We start from the raw sequence: 23,197 nt of genomic DNA on the forward strand, positions 1-23,197 counted from the left end.
CAAGGAACACTCCAATAATGGACACAATTGAAGTAGATGCTATTAAAGTAAGAGGATGACTAGTGTTTTGGAGCTGCACAAGAATTTTGTTGACAGAATTTGTAAAAATGTTTTCCTGCATTAACACCAGAAGTTTGTTTAACAATAAAAATACTATGGGATGCTCACAAAGGAAGCTATTCTTCTTCACAACACATAGCCCACTCTGCAGATTTCATGAAAACCTACTTGGTTGGTTACAGTGGGTCTTTTCAATCATCCCTCAGCTGCTAGACTTAATGATAAGTGACTACCATCTCTTTGGTGAGATGAATATTTGGCCGGCTCCATTATTTGAAACCAGTGAGAATCTTATGGATGGACTTAGTTCCATCCATAAGTAATAATGAATGTAGTAGTTCATCCATTGTAGTTGGAAAAATTCTTCAATGAGGATCAGCAAAAGCTAATGTTGCAGTATGATTCATGTTCGATTATGTAAAGAAGTAATGTAGATATGGAATACATCTTACATGAAACAAACCATGATGAAGACTAATATAAAAAAGGTTTCCTTAAAATCTTAAAATTCCAGAGTGAAATAATTCCATATGTGCATATGTATAATAGAATAGATAGTGTACAACATAACGCTGTAAAATATTGTATTATACAGCACTCTTATTTTTGTTCTCAGATATTTATACTCATACACAAATAACTTTTTAATTATTTAGGCTTTTATAATAGCTAGAAGAACAACTTTAATTTGGCTTCATTATCTTTAATACCCATAACCATAAGCATATTCCAATTTGATGTACTCGATAAGGTCAGCGATAAAAAAATTATTATTCATTAAATTTTTAATGAAGGTGTTACAAAATGTACGTCAGATAATACAAAAAAATGTTATCACTTAGCCTTTCAGGAAAAACTCTTTCAGAAAAACCATTTTTATTAAACAATTAATTAATTTTTACTGTTAAAATAAAAATTAATATATGAAATGACATCTGTATGAGTTCTATCAATTAATAATTATTTATCATCTTTTATGTTTATAAAAGCTAATTAGATGACAAACACATTCAGACTTCAAAAAGTATGATTCATGCAAACTAATTTCAAATAAATTAAAAATTCTGATAATTCCCTGCATTTTTATTTGCTAATGTGCAGCATTTGCTAAAAAAGATTTTAAAAAATAGTAATATATTCCTAAAAGGTAATAATATTTGATTGTATCAAACAAGACAACATAATTATTTTTGTGTTACACAGTATAATATTACTTCGGCCTGTAAGAAAGAACCTTATTACATTTTAATTTCTGTATTTGATAAATTATATAAAGATTTTAAAAAGAGTTTTAAAAATATCTGACTGATTTATTTAAAATGAATTTAAAAGACTTCATTTTATAGAAAAAATATACTCTGCTGTTGAGTTTTTTAATAATCCTAATCAAATAAACTTGAATTTTTTGCATATTTATTAAAAAGTAATTAAATATACATTCACATATACATCTATCAACAACTAGAAAACTACTATTTTTGTTCAGCACTATTTTTATTTAGTTATTATCTTCACATAATTTTGTGAATATTATTTTACATAATTATTATTTTTACGAATTAATATGGATTTTAACACTTTTTATTTATCCATCAATCTTGTATTTAGTAATGATCTTCTGATAAAGGATTTCCACTATTTCCCTCAATACCTACATGTAAATTGCAGAATAGTTTCATTTTCTTACCCATGAAATAGAACATCTACCATCCACGATGTTATCTAAATAATGCATAATTATGGAAAAATATGTATAAAGTATTTATTTTAATTTGCTTAAGGTTAAATAAAAATTTCCTCAATATTTACATTATAAAAAATTATTAAATCAATACAAAATAATTTAATAATTTTTTTTGTTAAAAAATGCTTATATATCACTTACCTTATTTGAAATGCTGGTAATAAAACTTTTTATATCCAGTTGGGTAGGGCAAGATTTCTGACATGGTGCATCTGCACATTTCAGGCACCTACTAGCTTCTTTTAAAGCACCTCTTTCACTAAGTGTTGTATGCTTAATATCATCAAAGTTATTTTTCAAAGAACATACTTCCTGCAAGAATATATGTATTTACAATTTCAGATTGTAACCATCTAACTTATTGATACTAAACCAAAAAATAGAACTGTTTTTGTTACTCAACACAATATTTCAGTTAAGAGAAAGGGCCTTATTATGCATATTTTGGCATCTTCAATAATTTACTAAACTGTTTAAAGATCTTCTGATTGATTTATTCAAAATTAAAGTAAACAAGTTTTTTACAGATACAATATTACTCTGAAAAAACATTATTTTTAACTAGACTAATTAAGAAATAATTTCAAAAATCTGAATTTTCTGCATTTCTGTTTAAAGTGTATATAAATAAGTGCTCAAATGTGTGATTTTCATCAATGAAAATTATTGCCTTCTGAACTGTGATTTATTTCGTAGTTATTTTATATATTTAGTATACTCATGTTTACTTTAATATAACTTCAATAATATACATCTTAAATAATAACATGGACATTAACTACTTCAATTTTTTATTTTATTAATAATTTTATATTTTATGATGCTCTACTGATCGCGATTTTAGCACAATTTTCCTTCATCCACCCAGGCAAATACTGGGGCAATCTTTTTTTTTATCTGTGAAGTAGCATACCTACCTGTCCTGACTCAATTTGCCATATATTTTTAAGAAAAAAAAGTGTAGTGTATAAAAAATGTACTATAAATTGCTTGTAATCTGTATCAGAATTTCAGACATTCTCTAAATATGAATAGAAAATTCATCTACTCATATAGATTTATCTTTGTAACACTTCTGTCATGAGAATGTTTCACTTAGAATTTAATAATATCAGTTATTGATTCAAATTCATAAATATTTAAATTTTGAATTTGAAAAAATGTTTTCAAATTGAAGGCACACATTCAATTTTTTTTTAGAGTTTAAGTGACATTAACTGTTATGGTCATAAGCCATTAATAAAGGGCAACAGCATGCATTTCTTGTTAAGACGGGACCAAAATTAAATTTTTAAATGACTGCATTAAAAAAGCATATTTCTGAATGCAGTTATTATATATCAGCGTTTAAGATCTAGCAAACTGGCTACTAGTATTAGATGAATAAAAAAATGATAAATTTTCCAATATTCCTATTCAATTGCATTAATTGGATTCATAAAATAATCCAGTTTATTCAAAACTACATGGTGTTAATGGGATTAAAAATTTGTGTAATAACCATTCATATATTCAAATCAATGCAGCAACAAGTGATGCTTTTTCCTCAGTAAAATATGAAGTGAAAAAGATGAAATACCATTAAGTAGAAATGATGGGCATTTTTCCTTTATCCTGTTTATACTTCATCCAGGCTAATTGCAAATAGCTGTCCCACAATCATGTAAGGATCAATATGAATCTATTCTACCACACAGGATTAGACTCTATGTGGTATGTAGAACCTGGACAGCTATTTGTAATTAGCTTGTCCCACAACCAAGTGAGGGTCAATAAGACAATAAGAGTCTATTCTACCACACAGAGCCAGACTCATATGATCAGTATGAGGTGTCCCCCCACAAATAGCTTCCAGCATCAATCCTCTAGATGATACAGACTCCTACTGGTTTGGACATTAAATCTTCTGCTGGATCGCTTGACTTAAAGAAGTCATCTCTACAGGGATAGGTATTGAAGTGAAGTTAAAATTTATTTTGAAATATAATGAAAAACTGTTTTGCAAAGTAAGTTTTTTAAACATAAATATGTCTTTATTTATTTATTCATCTGATTTTTCAGTATTTCACAACTAAAATATTAATACATTACATATGGGTGGGTAACACTCATATGACAATAACTACTTAGTTCTGAATGAACACATGTGAATTTTCTGTAAACTAACTTTCAGCAAATTTAAATTTGACAGTGGCTCAGTACCGAGTTGGTTAAGGGAGAGTTACTGTGAACTACTAGCACTTACTTGTAACACCAAAAGAAAGCAGATATAAAAATCAATATACTGCATCAGTTAATGTGTGAAAAGAAAAAATTATATGGTAATCAGCAGATTTTTAATTTTTTTAGATAAAAAAGACTTCTTATTACTAAATATAATTTTTTTGGCGAGCTAGGTATTATAATTTAATTTTTTTCTAATAGCAGTTCTTATTTCTGTATTGAAATCATTTATTGTCTGGGCAAAACTACTAGATAGTAGTGGTATAGATAAATCCAAAAATGATTTATTATTAACAATTGTACTTGAAGAAGTGATAGATAATTAATTAAGCACTTATGACAATACATAACCTCTTGTCTTTAAAGCATGGAAATTCATCAGATTCTATAATTAAATATTTTCAGACTTTTTAAACCTGTATAAACATTATCATATAATATTACTGTACATAAGAAAGATTTTGTTTCATGTAGACTGTTTCTTTAAAATTTTGTAATATCTCACATAGCATTGAACTAAACTACTTAACAGTACCACCAAAAAAAAATGTATAATTACACAAAGCATTCACTAGATAACTTTCAGACTCCAAAATCATGCAAAAAAATTGTAAAACCAAGCCTAGCAGTTTACTGTTTTATTAAGACAAGATATATTAATTCCCTACTTTACACACCTTGAAAAAAATTTTAAAGACATATTTAATAAATAATAACATCGACTTGATCTGTTTTATTTTTGGTAATGAGCTATTTTTTTAGTAAGTTTTTGTTAAAGTCATTTACCACAAAAATTACTAACAGTATGCAACCTGCCCGATTGAAAACTTCAACCATCATTATTTTTTGTCAATTTTTTTTGTGGGCCAATTTACTAATACTGGATTCAACTACCTACACTTGAAAAAAATCATTGCTGGCAAAATTAGATTCATACTGAAATCAAATTCTGTGAACATGAATCTCTTTCATCGATGTGGTGGGTATCTTAATTCTCATTAAACTATTCATTATCATACCCTGAATAATTTTTCAACACTTAAAAAAAATTAGGGTTCAAATACAGAGTTAGAAGAACAATTGCTAAGATTTACAGGAACCAAACTACAACAGCAATAATCGAAGAACATAGGAAGTCGTAATAAAAAAGGGAGTCTGACAAGAATGTTCCCTATCCCCACTACTTTTTAATCTTTACATAGAACTAGCAGTTAATGATGTTAAAGAACAATTTAGATCTGGAGTAACAATGCAAGGTAAAAAGATAAAGATGTTACGACTTGCCGATGATATAGTAATTCTAGCTGAGAGTAAAAAAGATTTAGAAGAAACAATGAATGGCATGGATGAAGTCCTACACAAGAACTACCACATGAAAATAAACAAGAACAAAACGAAAGTAATGAAATGTAGCAGAAATAATGAAGATGGACCACTGAATGTAAAAGTAGGAAGAAAAAAGATTATGGAGGTAGAAGAATTTTGTTATTTAGTAAGTGGAATTACTAAAGATGGACAAAGCAGAAGTGATATAAAATGCTGAATAGCACAGGCAAAACGAGCCTTCAGTCAGAAACATAATTTGTTCACATCAAAATTTAATCTAAATGTCAGGAAAACATTTTTGAAAATATATGTTTGGGCGTAGCTTTATATCGAAGTGAAATTTGGACAATCAGAGTACCTGAGAAGAATAGATTAGAAACTTTTGAAATGTGGTGCTATAGGAGAATGTTAAAAATCAGACGGGTGGATAAAGTGACAAATGAAGAGGTGTTGTGGCAAATCGATGAAGAAAGAAGCATTTAGAAAAATATAGTTAAAAGAAGATACAGACTTATAGGTCACATATTAAGGCATCCTGGAATAGTCCAGGATATTAATATGGAGGGACAGGTAGAAGGGAAAATTGTGCAGGCAGGCAATGTTTGGAATATGTAAAACAAATTGTTAGGGATGTAGGATGTGGGGGGTATACCAAAATGAATCAACTAGCATTTTGGAGAGCTCCATCAAACCAGTCAAATGACTGAAGACAAAAATATCATAACCTAAGTACTGATTAGTAATTAATATACTAATTAAACTGTTCATAAGTAAATGTACTTACCTCACATTTTTTATTAGAATTCCTTTTCCATTTAAGTTTTGCTTCTTTGGTTGTATGAGTAGGTACAATGCTTGCGTACGGTGAAATTTTTGGGTTCAGAGAAAGTATATTCTGAAAACAAACATTTTTCATAAATATATATTGGATAATCTACCATTAATTATTTTAACACAATCATAAATGTATATGGTTGGTACCACAATCTAGAAGTTCTATCATGAATCAGGCCACAAGTCACTCATAAAAATGGCACACCCATTCCCAAGAACAAGCAATTAACGCTAAGGTTTACTAGAGAAAGTGAGATGTGAAGTGGTTTCGTTTTGCCTTATTAACCAAGTTTATCAAAGTCAAGCTCTCCAAAAATGATGGTCAGCCCTATAAGAAACACATTTACTCCATTCACAGCAGGGACTGTTTAATGAGCATCACTACTTTCAGAAAAGTATCTCTTTTTACCTCAGATGTTTCGCACGCCTCAAAGCCGTAAGGGTGTGCGAAAAGCGTAAAGCGACAAATTAGTTTACTCCTTTCTGTAGGAAACAGTACTTTGTATATTCTGTCACTGATCGGTGGCAATCATTGTAATAAATAATTGCTATAAAAAAATATTTTTTTTTAATAAAAATCAGATAAGATGTTAGTTGTTTACTACTTAACAAACTTCTGCTCCAAAATAGATGTTCTATGTACAAAATGCTCGAACGACACATCTGAACCCGTCTTCCTAACGTAGCAATTCTTATTTTTATCTCAGAAAAATTCAGTAAAATGAAGAATTATAAATATTAGATATTCCTAAGGGTATTCATATCTTCTAATGCCCTGAAACTTATAACTTTTTATCAGAAATCTTTTATTACGCGGCAGCAGTTAAAAAGGATTTAAGCCTGTTGCCCACAGCCTCTCTCACGGTAGCATGTAGAATTTTAAAAGATGAGATAAGAGAAAGAAAAGTGAAAAAAAGGACTCTATTACTGATTTTTACAGATTAGATGTTACAGAAGATAATGAAAGTGAGCTTCCACTAGAGCGATATATTTTTAAGCTATAATAATAATGTCGGGATTGCGATGGATTATATTATAAATGATAATAGTGTCTACAATAAAAGAAAAAGAAATAGCGGTCTATTTATACCGAGAAAATATATTGTCATCAGATTCATGTAAAGAAGTTAATTCACCATTTAGAACTGCCATTTTGCTACTCAGCAACTCTTGTTTTTAGAAACTCCCTAATTCTAAAACAAATTAGTTTCCTCGGATTCCCTATTAAAGTAGATGCCACTTATTAGAATCACTTTTGTTCATGTGTAACAAAAGTAAGTCAATAAAGCGGCCGATTCAATTAAGCGTCAAATATCATTTTCCTGTGTCCTTACAAACATAACCTAATTTTACTGAAAAAGGTAGTAAAACATAATATACGCAGTTTAATGACTATATATTGGGTACAGTACTTAGGTAACATGATACATTAAAACAAATTAATCTAATATTGAAAAAACAAAAATTTTACTGCCATGCGTTTGGATTTTAGTCAATTCTATTCAATTCAGTATAGTATTATAAAAAGATACGGTACAAATACAAAAAAATGGGGAATCCTGTAAAATGTAAATTTATAAAAACGTTTTATGCAATGAATTAAGAAAAACAAATCTGTAACTTACGTGTAGACTACACAAATTTCAGTTATTCTGTAATTCCATGTAACTCCTTATCTTTTTTTGAAGTAAATTTTTTTATAACGTTCTAAGGCATCATTTTCCACTTTATAAAAACCGCGGAACAGTTGTGGTCTTCTACGTGTAATTCCAATTTTTTCCGTAGAACGCATCCGTTGTATCTTTAACGATAGTGCTTACGACCGACTTCCTCTGCTTCTTCAATAGAGATCTGATTAATTTTGTCATCTAAATCTTCAATTGAACTTATCGGCACAACGTCATCGGATTCAATAAAACCAGCTTTTTTGAAGCAGTTTTAGGTTTCAATTTTTAATTCGTTTCCAGCTTTGTATAACATTTGAGTAGCATCTGGAAGTGTAATCTTTTTCGCTAAATCATTCGTAGTCTTCTCATGACCGGCTTCATCTATCACTTTAATTATCATCTTCCTCATATTTTTTCTATATAAAACTTTCAGGGGTTTTACAATTCCTTGATCTAAGGGCTGTATTGAAGCCATTGTATTGGATGGTAAAAAAAAATAATACTATGCTTTTTAAATTATAACTCGCTGATGTATGAGCTGTACAATTGTCTAAAATTAAAGCTGTTTTTCTTTTCTGATCGATTAATATTTCATTCCATTTAACCTAAACAAATCAGACGTCATCCACACATTTTTGTTTGAATTGTAATTTGCAGGCAAAGAAACGCCACAGAAACATGTATGATTATTTGATTTGCCTATAATTAGCAGTTCTTTTTTATTACTTCCACTCATGAAGCAAGTGAGGAAAATTGTTAGACGGTCTTTTTTGCTTTTTACCACTTGAGTTCTCAATTTGTTTAAAACATTATGAAAAATCAGGAAGAACTGAGAAATACAACCCTAGCTCATCGCAATTGTAGATATCATCAGGTTTGAAGTTTTCTAAAATCTCGGGAATGAAATTCTTACTCCCAGCAAGTTGATCAGCATCCAATCTTTCACCGAATGATTTTTTGTAAACTATATCGTTTCTCTCTTTCCAACGAGAGAACCAACCATCTGTTGGTTTGAAATCATGATCACCAAATTTTTCTACAAATTGTTTGGCTTTTACCTTTAAGATTCCACGACTGATGGGCGCATTTAATGTTCTTACTTCAGTGAACTACTTTAATAAAGCGTGTTCAACATTTTCATTCTTACCATCACTTTTCCTCTTTCTGTTCATGTTTTCATTTTGGGCGATTGCAGCATCCAATTCTTTACGGCTTTTAATGATACGAGAGAGTGAAGTCTGAGGAAGTCCCAGTGTCGTTACAACTTCTCGCTGATTACATTTAGGAAGTTTATCATATTTTTTTAAATTTCTAATTTTTCACCTAAATTTAAATCCTTACGTTTATGTGACATGGCTTCAAAATTCACAAAATTTCAGTTCGTATACAAAAACAGACGAAATCACAAATTATAACAATGAAACAATACAGCTTAACACTCAACATTGACAATAGTTGAAGCACACGAAAAAAGAAAACTAAAAGATTTAAACATGCAGATCGAACAGTTTATATAGTATACACACTGTAGAAGGATGAAACTGACTGAAAGACGAATGGCTTAAAGTGTACTTTCTTTTTTCCTGTTTAGCTTTCGGTAATTACCGTTCAGCTAATACTTCAGAGGATGATACGTATGAGCGTAAATGAAGTGTAGTCTTGTACAGTCTCAGTTCGACCATTCCTGAGATGTGTGGTTAACTGAAACCCAACCACCAAAGAACACCGGTATCCACGATCTAGTATTCAAATCCGTATAAAAATAACCGACTTTACTAGGGCTTGAACGGTGGAAGTCTCAACTTCCAAATCAGCTGAAATGGGAAGACGCGTTCACCACTAGACCAACCTGGGTCCAACCCAAGCTGGGTTGGCGCGAAGTGAACTGCACTGCAGCATATTTAGTCTGCTATCTTTTACCAACGGAAATCTGGAGCCACGCTGTTTATCTTTAGCGGCAAGACCATGGTACCATATGACATCCTTAGTAATCAACTTAAACATTAAATACTGGTACTACAGTAAAATGAAAACATAAACAACATAATGCAGTGCAATAAACATAAATAATGCATTTTTTATTTTAACAAATTAACGTAAAACATTAAAATATTGATTCAATAAACTGCATCTATTATACGAAGAAATTTATACAAATTTCCTGTATTTTGGTTTGGGTTTTAGAAAAATGATTCAATAATCCGGCTGATTCAATTACCCAGTGATTCTAATAAGCGGCATCTACTGTATTTGTCCATCGGAACGGAACGGAACGCAAGGATGTCGGAGGGTGCAATACCCTCCTATTTTCCGCAGTATACGGACTTTCGTCCTTTGCTGCTGGGTGATTATAATTTACTGACGGTCACCATATGACCATCTGTTATATACAGATGATGTAACAATTTGTAAACACTATACCTGCAGACCGGCTAGAGTAAACGATATTTCAACAGGACAATGCTACGGCTCATAAAGCCAACAACACTATGACATTCTAAGATCAGTGTTTTCATGGACAAGTGATTTCGAAGGGGTTGTGGCCTTCTCGGTCAACTGATTAATCCCCTCCCGACGTTTTCTTGTGGGAATACCTTAAGGATGTTGCTTACAGAATTCATCCTCACACCATTTCCGAATTGCAGAGCAAAATTGAACGATGTGTCGCTGCAATTCCTCAATAAACGTTACAAAATGTGTTTAAGAACATGCAACGTCGTATTCAATAACATGAATCGCATGATGGAGATCACTTTCAATAACTATTGTAACTTACTCATTTTCCCATAAGGTTGTGTCACTTTTAGAATACCTATAGAGTAAATATTAAGATATAAATGTTGGAAAGCAACGAAAGATAGTAAGTACAAAACATTTTTTTCAGCGGTGTATTTATCACGAGAAGATATCGTGTTAGCATCATCGTCTACCTATAAAAAATTCAGATCATCTAACAGCCGCTTTGCTACTTGTCTCTACCATCTAACAGATACCCCGCGCTTAAAAACGCAGTACACATTATATATTTTCTATCAACGATTTTTCTTTCTTTATGTCAGGTATTTATTTAACGATACAGAAGGAAATGTCAAAATATAAATAATCTTATCATCTTTTATTACTGTACTGATATCATATCAGATATGATATGATATCATATCTGTACTGATATCATCTTTTGTTACTGTACCGAACAGTTTTTTAATCGGCAACAGATAAAACATTTAATTCCTCTTTTTTTTATTAATAAGCTAAAACGCCAACAGAGAACGCGTAAACTTAATTATTCTCTTCGCGTAGATCATGTATGTTTTCCGGAAAACATAGACATAAAAAAATAGAAGGTCCCTGATTACGTCACAAAAAACGAAGCTCAATGACATCACAACAACTTCGTCGGACAGAATAATCTAGGGCGTTACAGTACTTATATTGACTTATATTCGACGAACCGGTTCGTTTAGATTATTTTTTCTTCTTTCTTATAATCGTAACGAGTAAAGAAAGACGAAGAGAAGGAAATGAAATCAAACTAATAACAGTACATTTAATTCGTTGAATAACAATTGCTGACTAATAACGTATGAATTTACGTAATATAATTTTGCATAATTAATTACTCAGATATGATTATTCATAAAAGTATTAACCGAATATTTTCATATATTCATATGTTTCATTTTTATAAAGCATTTTTTTTTAAATATTTGCGCAGTTTAAATACTCGAAATCATAAAAATTTCAGTTAAAAGAATCTAATTATAGTTTATTACAGAAAACGATATCTATTAAATATACAGTATACATATTTACATGTACACTCATCAAGTACGCCGCTAAGATGCGCCGGGTGTTTGAATTATCTTTTTTATTATCTTTATTATCTTTTATTATCTTTCTCAACTAGAAAGAAAAACATCATTGAAATTTGAAATTATTTTTGCGTAAAACAATTTATTTTTATACTCTTCATTTTAAATACTGTTTCGTAGGAGAGAGAAAAGTGCGGTATTTATAGAGTTTATTCGACAACTTCAATTTTAAATATTTATTAACCGAAAAATTGTAGATAAAAATGTTCAATTTGAAAAGTTCATTACACTATTTTTTACATTTCCATTAATGTTTTATCCTCATATTAAAATGTTTGCGAAAAGAGTACTTTTCAGGGGCGATCGAAGTTTAATATACAACGTAGTTATGAGTTTTTAACACCTTTTCAAATTTCATATTTTATCAACCCATCTAATTTTTGGCATTTCCAGAAACACCCCATTTCAAAGGCGTCTATTTTTTTCATTCAATTTCTTATTGTCTATATTTCGCTATTATAAAGCGCTAGATATAAATATCACATTAACATATTCAATAACTTCTTTCTGATTATTACATCGATATTTGATACTAGCAAACTTATTTTCTTCAAGGAAACTTTCCTTGTTCCTGCCGATCTGTTTTTGATCTGTACCTTTAATCGTTTATTTATTATTATTTTTTTTAATTTTATTTATTTATTTATTTTTTTTGTAAATCTATTCGTTAAATAAGAAAACAAAGTTTATGGAAGGCGCTGAAAGACCGGAGAGATTATAATTAATTAACATACGATACTTTTATGACATAGAGTGTCCGGTAATTACCTTCCTTTGACGAAGGAAGAGCGAATTGAGGTGATCCTGATATCTGTTGAACGAAGCAGTCGAGTCGTTGCAGTAGATTTTAACAGGCGCCACCCAGAGAGAACACCGATTTCGCATAACAGTGTTGCATGTCTCATATCCAAATTCAAGGAAACTGGAAATAAGTCCGACAGTCGAGTAGTGATCGTCCCAAACCTTCCACTGATGAGACAACCCCGACGATGGTCTTGGCTGCCTTTGCGGGAAGCCCACAACGCAGCACTCGACGTCTTGCAAGTGAAATTGGTAATAGTCGTTCCTCCATTCTGCGTATTCTTCATAGCAAAAAATGGCACCCATTTAAGATGCAAATGCTACAAAAACTTTCTGAGGATGACCCAGACAGACGTGTCGAGTTCTGTATGTGGGCATTACTCCAACATCAGAACAACCCTACATTTCCAAAGAGTACCCTATTTTATGACGAGGCAATGTTTTATGTCAGTAGCGAGGTAAACCGGCAGAATCACCGATATTAATGCGATGAAAATCCCCACTGGATTGACCCATCCAATGTTGTTGGAGATGTTAAAATTATGGTGCGGTGTGGGATACGGGGTACCCGTGTGGTTGGACCAATCTTCATCGATGGAACCCTTAATTCCGAGCGGTACTTGGACATGCTGAGAGACGCTGTCTTTTCTTTCCTTTTAAATGAAGATGGAACATTCCTTTATTTGTTCAACAAGATGGTGTTCCGCCACACTTTGGGCTAAATGTTCCTCAGTGGCTCTCTGAGGAACAATTCATTGTCCAATTGCCTGGACAATGGATTAGTCAGTGTGGCCCAATGGAATGGCCACCAAGATCACCCGACCTCACACCTTATGGACTTTTATTTGTAGGGGCATTTGAAGCAACTTGTTTACGCAGAGAAGATTCGTGATGTTCACATTTGCAACAAAGAATTACGCTGTGCTGCACGGAAATCGCACCGGAAGTGCTTCTGCGAGTGTCAGCTGACTGGATTAAACGACTGGAGTTATGTATTCAACAAAACTGTCGACATATTGAATACATCATTTAGCCCTCCAGTGTCAATTTTGGATGCCAATAACTCCTACACCGTAATAGTTATGTGAGATCTGATTGCAGAAATGAATTCCTGGTAAAATTTCAATCTGTCTTAATACATCACATGACTCCCGTCCCAATTAAATAAATGGACGGCATACAAATGGCGGCCATTGTTTTGTTATGGTTCAAAGGTGGGCCCTCATACCTAATTTACGTCGGTGTATCCAAATGTTTCATTTTCTTTACACCTTCTGAAATAATAGGCTGTAATGCGACTTTTGGACCATTCTGTATATTCCAAGGGCAATGTACTTTTACCTTCGTAAAAAAAAAAAGTATAGTTCACAAACCATAATCACCAAATTATTAATATTGTATACTTTCAAACATTATTATGAATACAGAAAAATAGAGTAAATAATTCGTTTCGATTCTAATACACTATTCGACCGCATACTAAATACCTTTCTTCTAAACTTAAAAAAAAACCGTCACCGATAACGTGTCACGTTATCATGTAAATAACCTAAGTGATGTCAGTCACTAAAAATAGCTGCAAAAGCGGTTAAAAGTGTTATGAAAACATTTAAAATCGTTAAAACAAATTAAACGTTTATTTATCTGCCTTACACAAATAAAAATCAGAATATAGGTTATACAAAATTTCATAAATAAAATTTTCTCGATAAACAGGATTTTATAAACGACGTCATTGTTGAGTTATCGTGGTAATATATTTCGAGTGTTGAGATGGTTTTTTAACGCCTACCATCACCGAAATGACTAAACGAACTGAAATTTTGGTGAAGGTGAACATAAATGTTTCAAAGTACCACAAACAGTTGTTTTATACAATCGTTATAGAGCTTAAAAATCAAACATATTAAAAAAATGCAATTAAATTTTTCTAAAACATAAAGGGTAGATTACTTGCTATTTACATAATTTTTTTATAAAATCGTGTAGAAACGAACAGCCTTTATATCAGTGTAAGATTTTTCATGAGGATTTATGAAATAAATGTATTTAAAAAACTCAAAATCGTGTGCTTTCGTTACCCGGATTATAATTTCAATCGATTCAAATAACTTTCACAACTATAATAATACGTCTATCGTCGGCATAGAATAAAAAAAGTAACACATTTTTTACTGAAGTAGTAACACTTCTTAAAAGTATAAAAAATTATTAACGAGTCAACTAGATTGGATAAAAACGTTCATTTTATTTTTATTCAAAATAAAATAAACTTTATTCAAAAGTGGATAATTTTAATTAATAAATAAACAAATAAACTTTATTTGAATAAAGTTTATTTTATTTTGAATAAAAATAAAATGTTTAACGTATTTCACCTGTTACTTTTCTAAGCTACTCTCTTAAAATCACTTAAATAAAAGATGTTCTTTAAAAAATTACTCGTTCAACAAATAATTTCATTATAATATCTATCTCAGAAAGAAAACGATTATTATTATTTTTATTATTATTATTATTATTATTATTATTATTATTATTATTAAGCTTATCTTTTTTAGATCATTTAGAAATTGTTTTAAAACTATCGATCTACATGAGGCATTAAAAAGATACAAAAATAATAAAAATGAAAATAACGCGATAAAACAAATCTGTATTTCTTGCATTGATAAGATCTTATAAGGATTAAATTTATAGAAAAAATAGTTACACTAACAACGGTTGATGTCCCAGATGCTATAATCATGTTGACCATTACTTTTAACGTAAGATTTGGATTTGAAAAATTTTAATATTAAACAAAAAGAAAAAAACGTTAATACGTACTATAAAAACCAACTTACTTCGATGTCGGGCAAATCTTTGCTAAGAAGTTTAGTAGACATTATGGCTTGATGATTAAACGTAGCGAAACTCTTAACCGAAGTTATCAACAGACGCGTCTGTCAAGATTTATGAACTTATACTCGTAAAACCCTCTCCTTAATCAGACTTGCATTCTACTCTGTATAGAGATTAGTGTTTAATTACAAGGTCGTTGCTGTTTCATACTATATAGAAAATAAGACGTAAAAATATCGAGTGTTCATCGGAATAATCTTGTAACAGTTAATCATTTTTTAACTGCACTTATAAGCAAAGTTTTATAAAAAAAAATGTACAACCACTGTTATTTTATCTTACTGTCTTTATCATTTCTTCTTTTAAATTAAAACGCAATATCTGAAATGAACACTTAATAGCCCAGAGCTTATCTTAATTATTATAAAACAACTCTTACATAATTAAATTTATATAGCATTCTTGCAAGAAACAGTTAGCGCACTTTATTAAAAATCTGCACTTTAATCGAGCGACATTATGTAATCTATGTAATCATTTAAAAAATTCATAGATAATGATTTATCATTCGGTTATCCGAATCAGAAGCTTATAAGTAGGGAGATATATAATTACAACAGAAACGGCTAAGCGGTTTCTATTATTATATGTTATTTCTATTATTACCTAACGTAAAACTACAAAAATTCTTGTCCTCGATAAACTACACAGCTGTTTTTCTATTTTACGAAAAAATGTTTATTTGCTTTAGCTCGACTTAATTAATACACGTAAGAAGAAGGCCTTATAATCTTGGTATTGGAAAAAATGAAACCTTAAAAAAAGTTCATATCTCCATATACTGTATGGAGTACACACGCATGCTAACTGTACATGCGTAACATGCGTTTCTATTCGTACACAACAATTTTTTTTTCTGATAGATTACTGTAATTATCGGTACAGGTGACGTCGCATCGATATATAATCCTTCGACTAATATTTCTAAAACTGTAGTCGGTTACGTGAAGCTCCTTAAATGTAAAAAAAATTACTATTTTCCATTTTCTAAAGATTTATATAAGTACCCAAAATATGAAAAAAAACATACTCGTACAATATTCTTCAGGTATAATAGTAAATACAATAAAAATAATGTTCTTCATTAAACCGTGTTTTATTATCTATGAAATTTTTCCAAATAGTAATAGCAGCAGTTATCATGCAAAAGTAGTAATCTTTGTATTTCTTTGTATTCAGCACAGTTCAGTGCATTTTTGAAATAAATCTATTTAAAATCTAACTTCTGTATCGACTAAAACAATCTTTATCATTAAAATTTAATATTTTTTTAAGTTCCACTTTTTTTAAAATCATAGAGCATGCATCTTTTACCGTTAATTGTTCTTGTCACAAAAAAAATCGCATTACCTGATCATTAATAGGTGGTTATTATTAATTAGAACTTACAACCCGTCTCAAGCAAAGTTAAGACGACCAACTTCAGGCTGTCAATTTGCTAATTTTTAATCCTTTAAAAAATTATATGTAACCATATTAGAGACTTCATACATAGATAATATTTTGAAAAATAAGAATAGAAATTAATAAACAAAAACTTGAATTACATAAATTTACTAACATAGGACAAACACCGCCTAATTCATCTAATTTAATAAACTTAAAAGCTATACATTATATTTTAAATGTAGGTACTTATAAAGCGGTCATATTTTAATTAAAGAAAGCAATGAATTACTGATGTGAACTGAAAAGCAAAGCAGGCAACCGGTTTTTTTTGGATAAGTCAACAGACTGAACTCAAAACTTATGTAGGGAAATCAGGTGTAGAAAGTTTTTAGCATAATAAAAATGAGATACTAACCAAAATTTGAATCTTGGAACTTCTGGATGAAATGCTGAGATGTTACTGCTCCACAAGGTAATACTTCTTTTAATCAATCTAACTCCATATCTTAATAATTTTATCAATTTTTTTAAAACAGTTGATACAACTTTGTTAGACTTGAAATAAACTTTTCCATCCTGGAATGATGATCGAACACTTTTAGCAATTACTGTTTTTTTTTTTTTATTATTTGCCAATTTACTGGATGCCATTTTAAAAATGTTTGTCGATAGATATATAATATACCATTAAAATTATTTAGAGATAAACTAATAAATCTGTAGCTGATTTTTGGGAGTAAGCTTAAGTTACCCTTGAAAGATTTCTAGATTTTGATAGTCTGTAGTCAAATAAAATGTTTACAATTTTAAGGAAAAAAGAGTTAAGGTATAATCATTTACAATTATTACAAGAATCTGAAATAAAATAAAAGGGAAATGAAATACAGGTTAGTTGAAGTAGAGAATGGAATGAAATTAGTTTTGTCTACTGTGAGATAAGGAATTCTAAGAACACAAATACAAGGTTGTAATCAATCACAAACAAGAAGGGTATTTGTGCAGAGAAGTAGTCTACTGGCATCAAACTTTATATTAAGAATTAGGAAGAAATTTTCAATGGTCAGTGGTTAATGTTTTATGTCAGAAAAAATATAGAAGAAAAGAAATCCCAGAAAGAGAAGTAATAAAAACTTTGTAAGTATTGAATTAAAAGAATTTTGAAGGCGGGCAGGTAGATAAAGTGAAATAAAAAAATTTTTGATGGATTGGAGAAAATAGAAGCCTTTTTTCACATTTTCCCGCTTCAAGAAGATACAAGAAAAAAATATTATAACATCTAGTCAGTCGGTAAATTAGGAACAAAAGCGAGAATAGAACTAAGTCTTCTACTAAAAACTGATAGAAGACAAAAATTGAAATATAGACCAAATAACTGGAAATTAAGAATAGAAAAAACAAAGAACATCAAACCTTTCAATTGGCTAAAAAACTTGATAAAAAACTTCAGTAATCCTATATTATTCCTGTTATTATTATCTTTTATTGTAATTCCCAGAATTTTCTGCAAATAGTAAAACCCCAAACAACTAGAGTTGGATATAACTGAAAAACCGGGTTTAAGTTCCTAAATGACATATTGAAATAAAATTACCCATTCTAAAATACAAATGTAGTTAATGAATTTTTTTTAACTTAGAATTATTTTGTAATGTAAACAAAACACATAACTCTTACCAGCTGCCAGGATAAATGATGGCCTGAGAATAAATTGTTTTAAGACCAGAAACAATTTATTCAGAAAATAAAGAGCTGCAAGTTATTTTATGTGAATTTTTTATTTTAAGTCATAAAGGTGAAATTTTAATCAAAGTTTTAAATTCTACTCTGAAATATACAGAGTGTCCCATATAAAACGCAACCCATCAATCACTCATCCATGAAATTTCAAAAGTCAAGCTTACTCCCCTACTCGTTACTGAAATGGACTCGTCCATCATCTGAACATCGCGGCGAAGCAGTAGAACACTACCGATAGTAACAACAATGCAATCATAACGTTCAGTGTATTGCAAGAGACAAGATGGTGTTTTCGCTAGATGAACGTGTTTTCATTGTCGAGTCGTACTTCAGTACGAAATCAGCGGTTGCAGTGCAAGATCTGTTCGCCATAAGTATCCAGATAAACCAGCTCCTAACAAAACATCAGTATTAAGGTTAGTTGCAAAATTTAGAGAGACCGGTTCTGTTAATAACAAGGAACACAAAAGATCTGCGTCAGCAGAATACAGATACAGTCACTGAAATCAAAGACCGATTACTCGGCTCGCCAAATAAATCGATCAGACGTTTGTCTGCTGAAATTAATTTGTCTAAATCAACTGTTCATCGGGCGACCAAACAATTACAATTACGACCTTATCGCATTCAAACGGTTCATCAACTTCTTGAGCCCGACAAAGAAAAACGGCTACAATATTGTCAACGGTTCTGTCGATTTCTGCGTGAGGGAATTAATGTTATGGATTCGTTATTTTTCACAGATGAAGCACGGTTTCATTTGGATGGCTACGTAAACAGCCAAAACAGTAGACTTTGGAGCGCTGAAAATCCCCACGTTTATCACGAAAAACAATTACACCCGCAGAAGTTGGGCGTGTGGTGCGCGATATCGCGGAAGAAAATAATCGGTCCTATTTTTGTCGAGTACACCATTAATGCAGAACGATATCAGGATATTTTATTTCAGTTCATCGCACTCTTGGAAGAGGAAGACAGACACTGCTGGCTACAACATGACGGTGCGACATCGCACTACGCAGGTTCAACTTCTGATTTCGTTGAGGAATTCTTTGGTAATCGTGTTACTATTGGTAGCCACAAATGAGGTTTGTGGCCACCAAGATCTCCAGATTTGACTGCGGCGGATTTTTTTCTACGGGGTTACCTCAAAGAAAAAGCCTACAGCAACAAACTACGAACACTTGAACAATTGAAAGTCAATATTGAACAAGCTGTATTAAATATCCAGCCACAAATTTTGAAAAAAGTTGCAAGAAACGTTGTAAAAAGAATTGAAGCTTGTATTCAAGAAGATGGCGGCCACTTCCAACATTTACTCTAAATGTAAGGTAATGGATGGTAATAATAAAAATTACATTTACACATGCCTTTTTATTATTTCAATGCCTACCAATATAAGGTTGGGTTGCGTTTTATATGGGAAACTCTGTATTTGTTTTAAGGGTATCATTTTTTAAGAAGTAGCTACAAGAATTTTTTTTCTTACAGTCAGGAAATAATAATGATTATTAAGTTTTAACTCTCTTTTCCTTAAAAGATGATCTATCATTCAGAGACTTGTAAACATTGCATTTTTTGTTTTAATATTTCTGATGGGGTACAAGATAAAAATCTTAACTTTTGATCTATGATAATATTTTATGTTAGTATTACGCAGAAAAAAATTAAAATGAAGATTCGACCATACACTATGGTAAAGACAACATCTCAAGAAAATGTATACAGTTCATTCCTGTGAACTAGTGCTTCATACAATACATATTAAACTCACTCTCATATATCAAATATTATTTTTTAATATCTATAAATAAACAACGATATTCTACAAGATATACTATTAAAATAACTGGTAATTTAGGTAATAATTACTTATATTTAATAACTTAGGTGCACGCTGGATTTTAAGTAAATACTTCAGTTAGTTGAATGAAAAGTAGGTTTAATTTTTACATGAAATGTGAATGTATATTTTATTAAAAAAATTCTGGAAAATCAAAAGAAATAGAAACAGTTAGACTATAATTTAAAGTTGACAGACACTTAGAAGTATGAATTTGATGTATTCTATCTGCTTAGTTGAACTGTGCTTACTGTTGTGCATCCAGGAAGGAATTCCTTTGTGTGCTAGTTATTCTTTGATTAATAAATTTTATTTATTTATTCCTTTTTTATTAAATCTGTACATTTTTTTTGTAAGATAGTTAAAAAATGTAGATGAAAAGTATAATGGAGTTGAATTAACCAGTGTTAACCAAAATTAACATAATTATCTTATGTTACCAAGATTTTTGTTGTCATTTTGCAAATGACAACAATCAGATACTTTCTCCAGAAAAAATGTTTCACTTTATTATGAAAGTGATCTAGCATTTAATTATTTCATTTCATGAGAAGAGGCAATCAATCATGGAATGAAGAGAAATGATTTCAAAACTGCTCACTAGGCTCTAAAATCTAATAGTATGTAACCCACCAGGTTGGTCTAGCGGTGAACGCATCTTCCCAAATCAGCTGATTTGGTAGTCGAGAGTTCCAGCGTTCAAGTCATAGCAAAGGCAATTACTTTTATACGGATTTGAATACTAGATCATGGATACCAGTGTTTTTTGGTGGTTGAGTTTCAATTAACCACACATCTCGAACTGAGTCTTTACAAAACTACACTTCATTCATCCTCTGAAGTAATACCTGAATGGTAATTCCCGGAGGCTAAACAGGAAAAAGAAAGAAAATCTAACAGTATGTAGTATACAAACAGATGAGATTTATTTGTTTTCTTGTTTGTCAGAAGTAATCTCATGAACTACTAAACTAATCTGTAATCTGTAAAAAAGTAAAAATACTAAGTCTGTTATTTGAACTGATCACAACAAATGGTAAAAATAAAATAATCTCTAATGTAACAATGAAACTGTCTAGAGGGAATCTCTATAATAATAAAAAAAAAAAATAGCTTCAGTTCAAATAATGATAAGAAAAGTTTAGCCTTTGTAGAGCTGATTCATTTATTTGATATAGTCAATACATTAATTAATAAATTATTTAGGGTTGTCTTGGATTTCACAGTATGATAATTTTAGGTTATGCATTTTTAATGTTTTAGTTGTAAATTCAGTCATGATTTAAAAAGTATTTGAATTATTTTTAGTTAATTCCCTTTTATTTTTTTGTTTCCTTTAATAATACATTTGATAATATTTAATGTAATTTTAAAAAAATACAATTGCAAAAACTTAAGTCTATAGGCATGAATGTTACCTGCAATGATCTCAATAAAACTCTTTAGAGAAGATATAATAAATGGTTTTCCTTTTTATATAAAAAAACCTTTATTTTTAATTTTTTTTACTATTAATAAACAATGACAGAGATAATTTAACAAAGATCAAATCTCTTCAATTTGCATTTGTTTGCAATTTATTTTATTTACATTCATTTTTAAAAAACTTGTTACACATTTTTATTTACTAGTGATATAATTTAGTGACACTTCAGCAAAGTTAAATATGTAAACCTAAATGTAAGTGTTTTTCAACTAAAATTTCTGGAGCTTTACAACAATTTTTTCAGGAAACAAACATTACAACTCTAGAACCTATTTTTTTTTTTATGTAATACATCACATAAACCACTAATTTTGTCTCATAATTATTGTCTCAAGAATTGTAGTATAGCATCTGTTTATCAGGATAAATTTTTTCACTGGTTGTAATTTGAAAACAAAAGATTTCCATTCATACGTGTTTAATGAATGTTTTGCTTAAAATGATTCCCAGAAAAATAAAAATTCATGAACCACCCAGTATTTCGTTAAAAATATATAATTCTTTTGTTTTTATCTGACAGGCTTACAACGCAAATGAATGTTTACTCCATGATAGTACTGATTTATAAAAAAAAAAGTTCTAAAATGTTATAAATTAGGAAATTATGCAAGTTATACTACTGAAACACTGCATTGTAAATATTATCCTGCAGGAAGTAGCTTCAAAAGGTCCACATATTAGTATTTTCTGTTGGAAATGGAAATTATGACAGGGAAAATTGTTTTAGAAGTTGGAAATATTCATCACAATATAGTTAACATCACATTCTTGCTATTCTCTTTCTCTAATACAGCTACAGATATGTACTTGTATAACATGTATATGACATCATCACAGTTTTAAGTTCTGTTATCACTGCTTGAAAAATCATTACAGTGAAACAAAAAAAATACAAGTGTATGACAACTCTTTCCATGAAGAACATGCTGAACATGATGTTAACAGTACATGTCATCTATCACAAGAAATTTTATTAAAATATAGTGAACTAAAAGTGATCCTTTGAAAACTTTGCTAAATTTATTACAACTTTTCTGTTAAATTGTATTTAAAATAATTATGTTGAAAATTTGTCAAAAAAAAGAAATCTGTTGACGAAATAATAGAGGGAAACCGCCAAGGTAATTTACATAATGATTTGGAAACATATTTGTTTCAAAAATGGTACATCAATCCAAACAGGTTAAGAAACACCAGTTACACCACAATGGAATGTCTACTGGCTGATTTTTACTAGTTTGATCACTTGAAATTTACTCTGAAAAGAAAAGAATATAGGAAGTGATGCCATTACTGATATGACAAAGTGGT

General features: G+C 30.3%; 1 protein-coding gene across 1 annotated transcript in view; it reads right to left on the bottom strand.

The window, feature by feature from the left end:
* Positions 1–15,618, bottom strand: part of su(r) (dihydropyrimidine dehydrogenase su(r)) — a 53,496-nt gene extending 37,878 nt beyond the window's left edge. Inside the window, exons 1-3 of the mRNA XM_075363032.1 lie at positions 15,374–15,618; positions 6,138–6,248; positions 1,946–2,116 (exon numbers count right to left, since the gene is read on the bottom strand). Coding sequence (XP_075219147.1) covers positions 1,946–2,116; positions 6,138–6,248; positions 15,374–15,415 — 324 coding nt within the window. The 5' untranslated portion in view covers positions 15,416–15,618. The remainder of the gene's footprint in view (positions 1–1,945; positions 2,117–6,137; positions 6,249–15,373) is intronic.
* Between the last annotated feature and the right edge of the window lie 7,579 nt (positions 15,619–23,197).

This window comes from Lycorma delicatula, chromosome 4 (assembly GCF_047948215.1).
Source record: "Lycorma delicatula isolate Av1 chromosome 4, ASM4794821v1, whole genome shotgun sequence".
Lineage (NCBI taxonomy): Eukaryota > Metazoa > Arthropoda > Insecta > Hemiptera > Fulgoridae > Lycorma > Lycorma delicatula.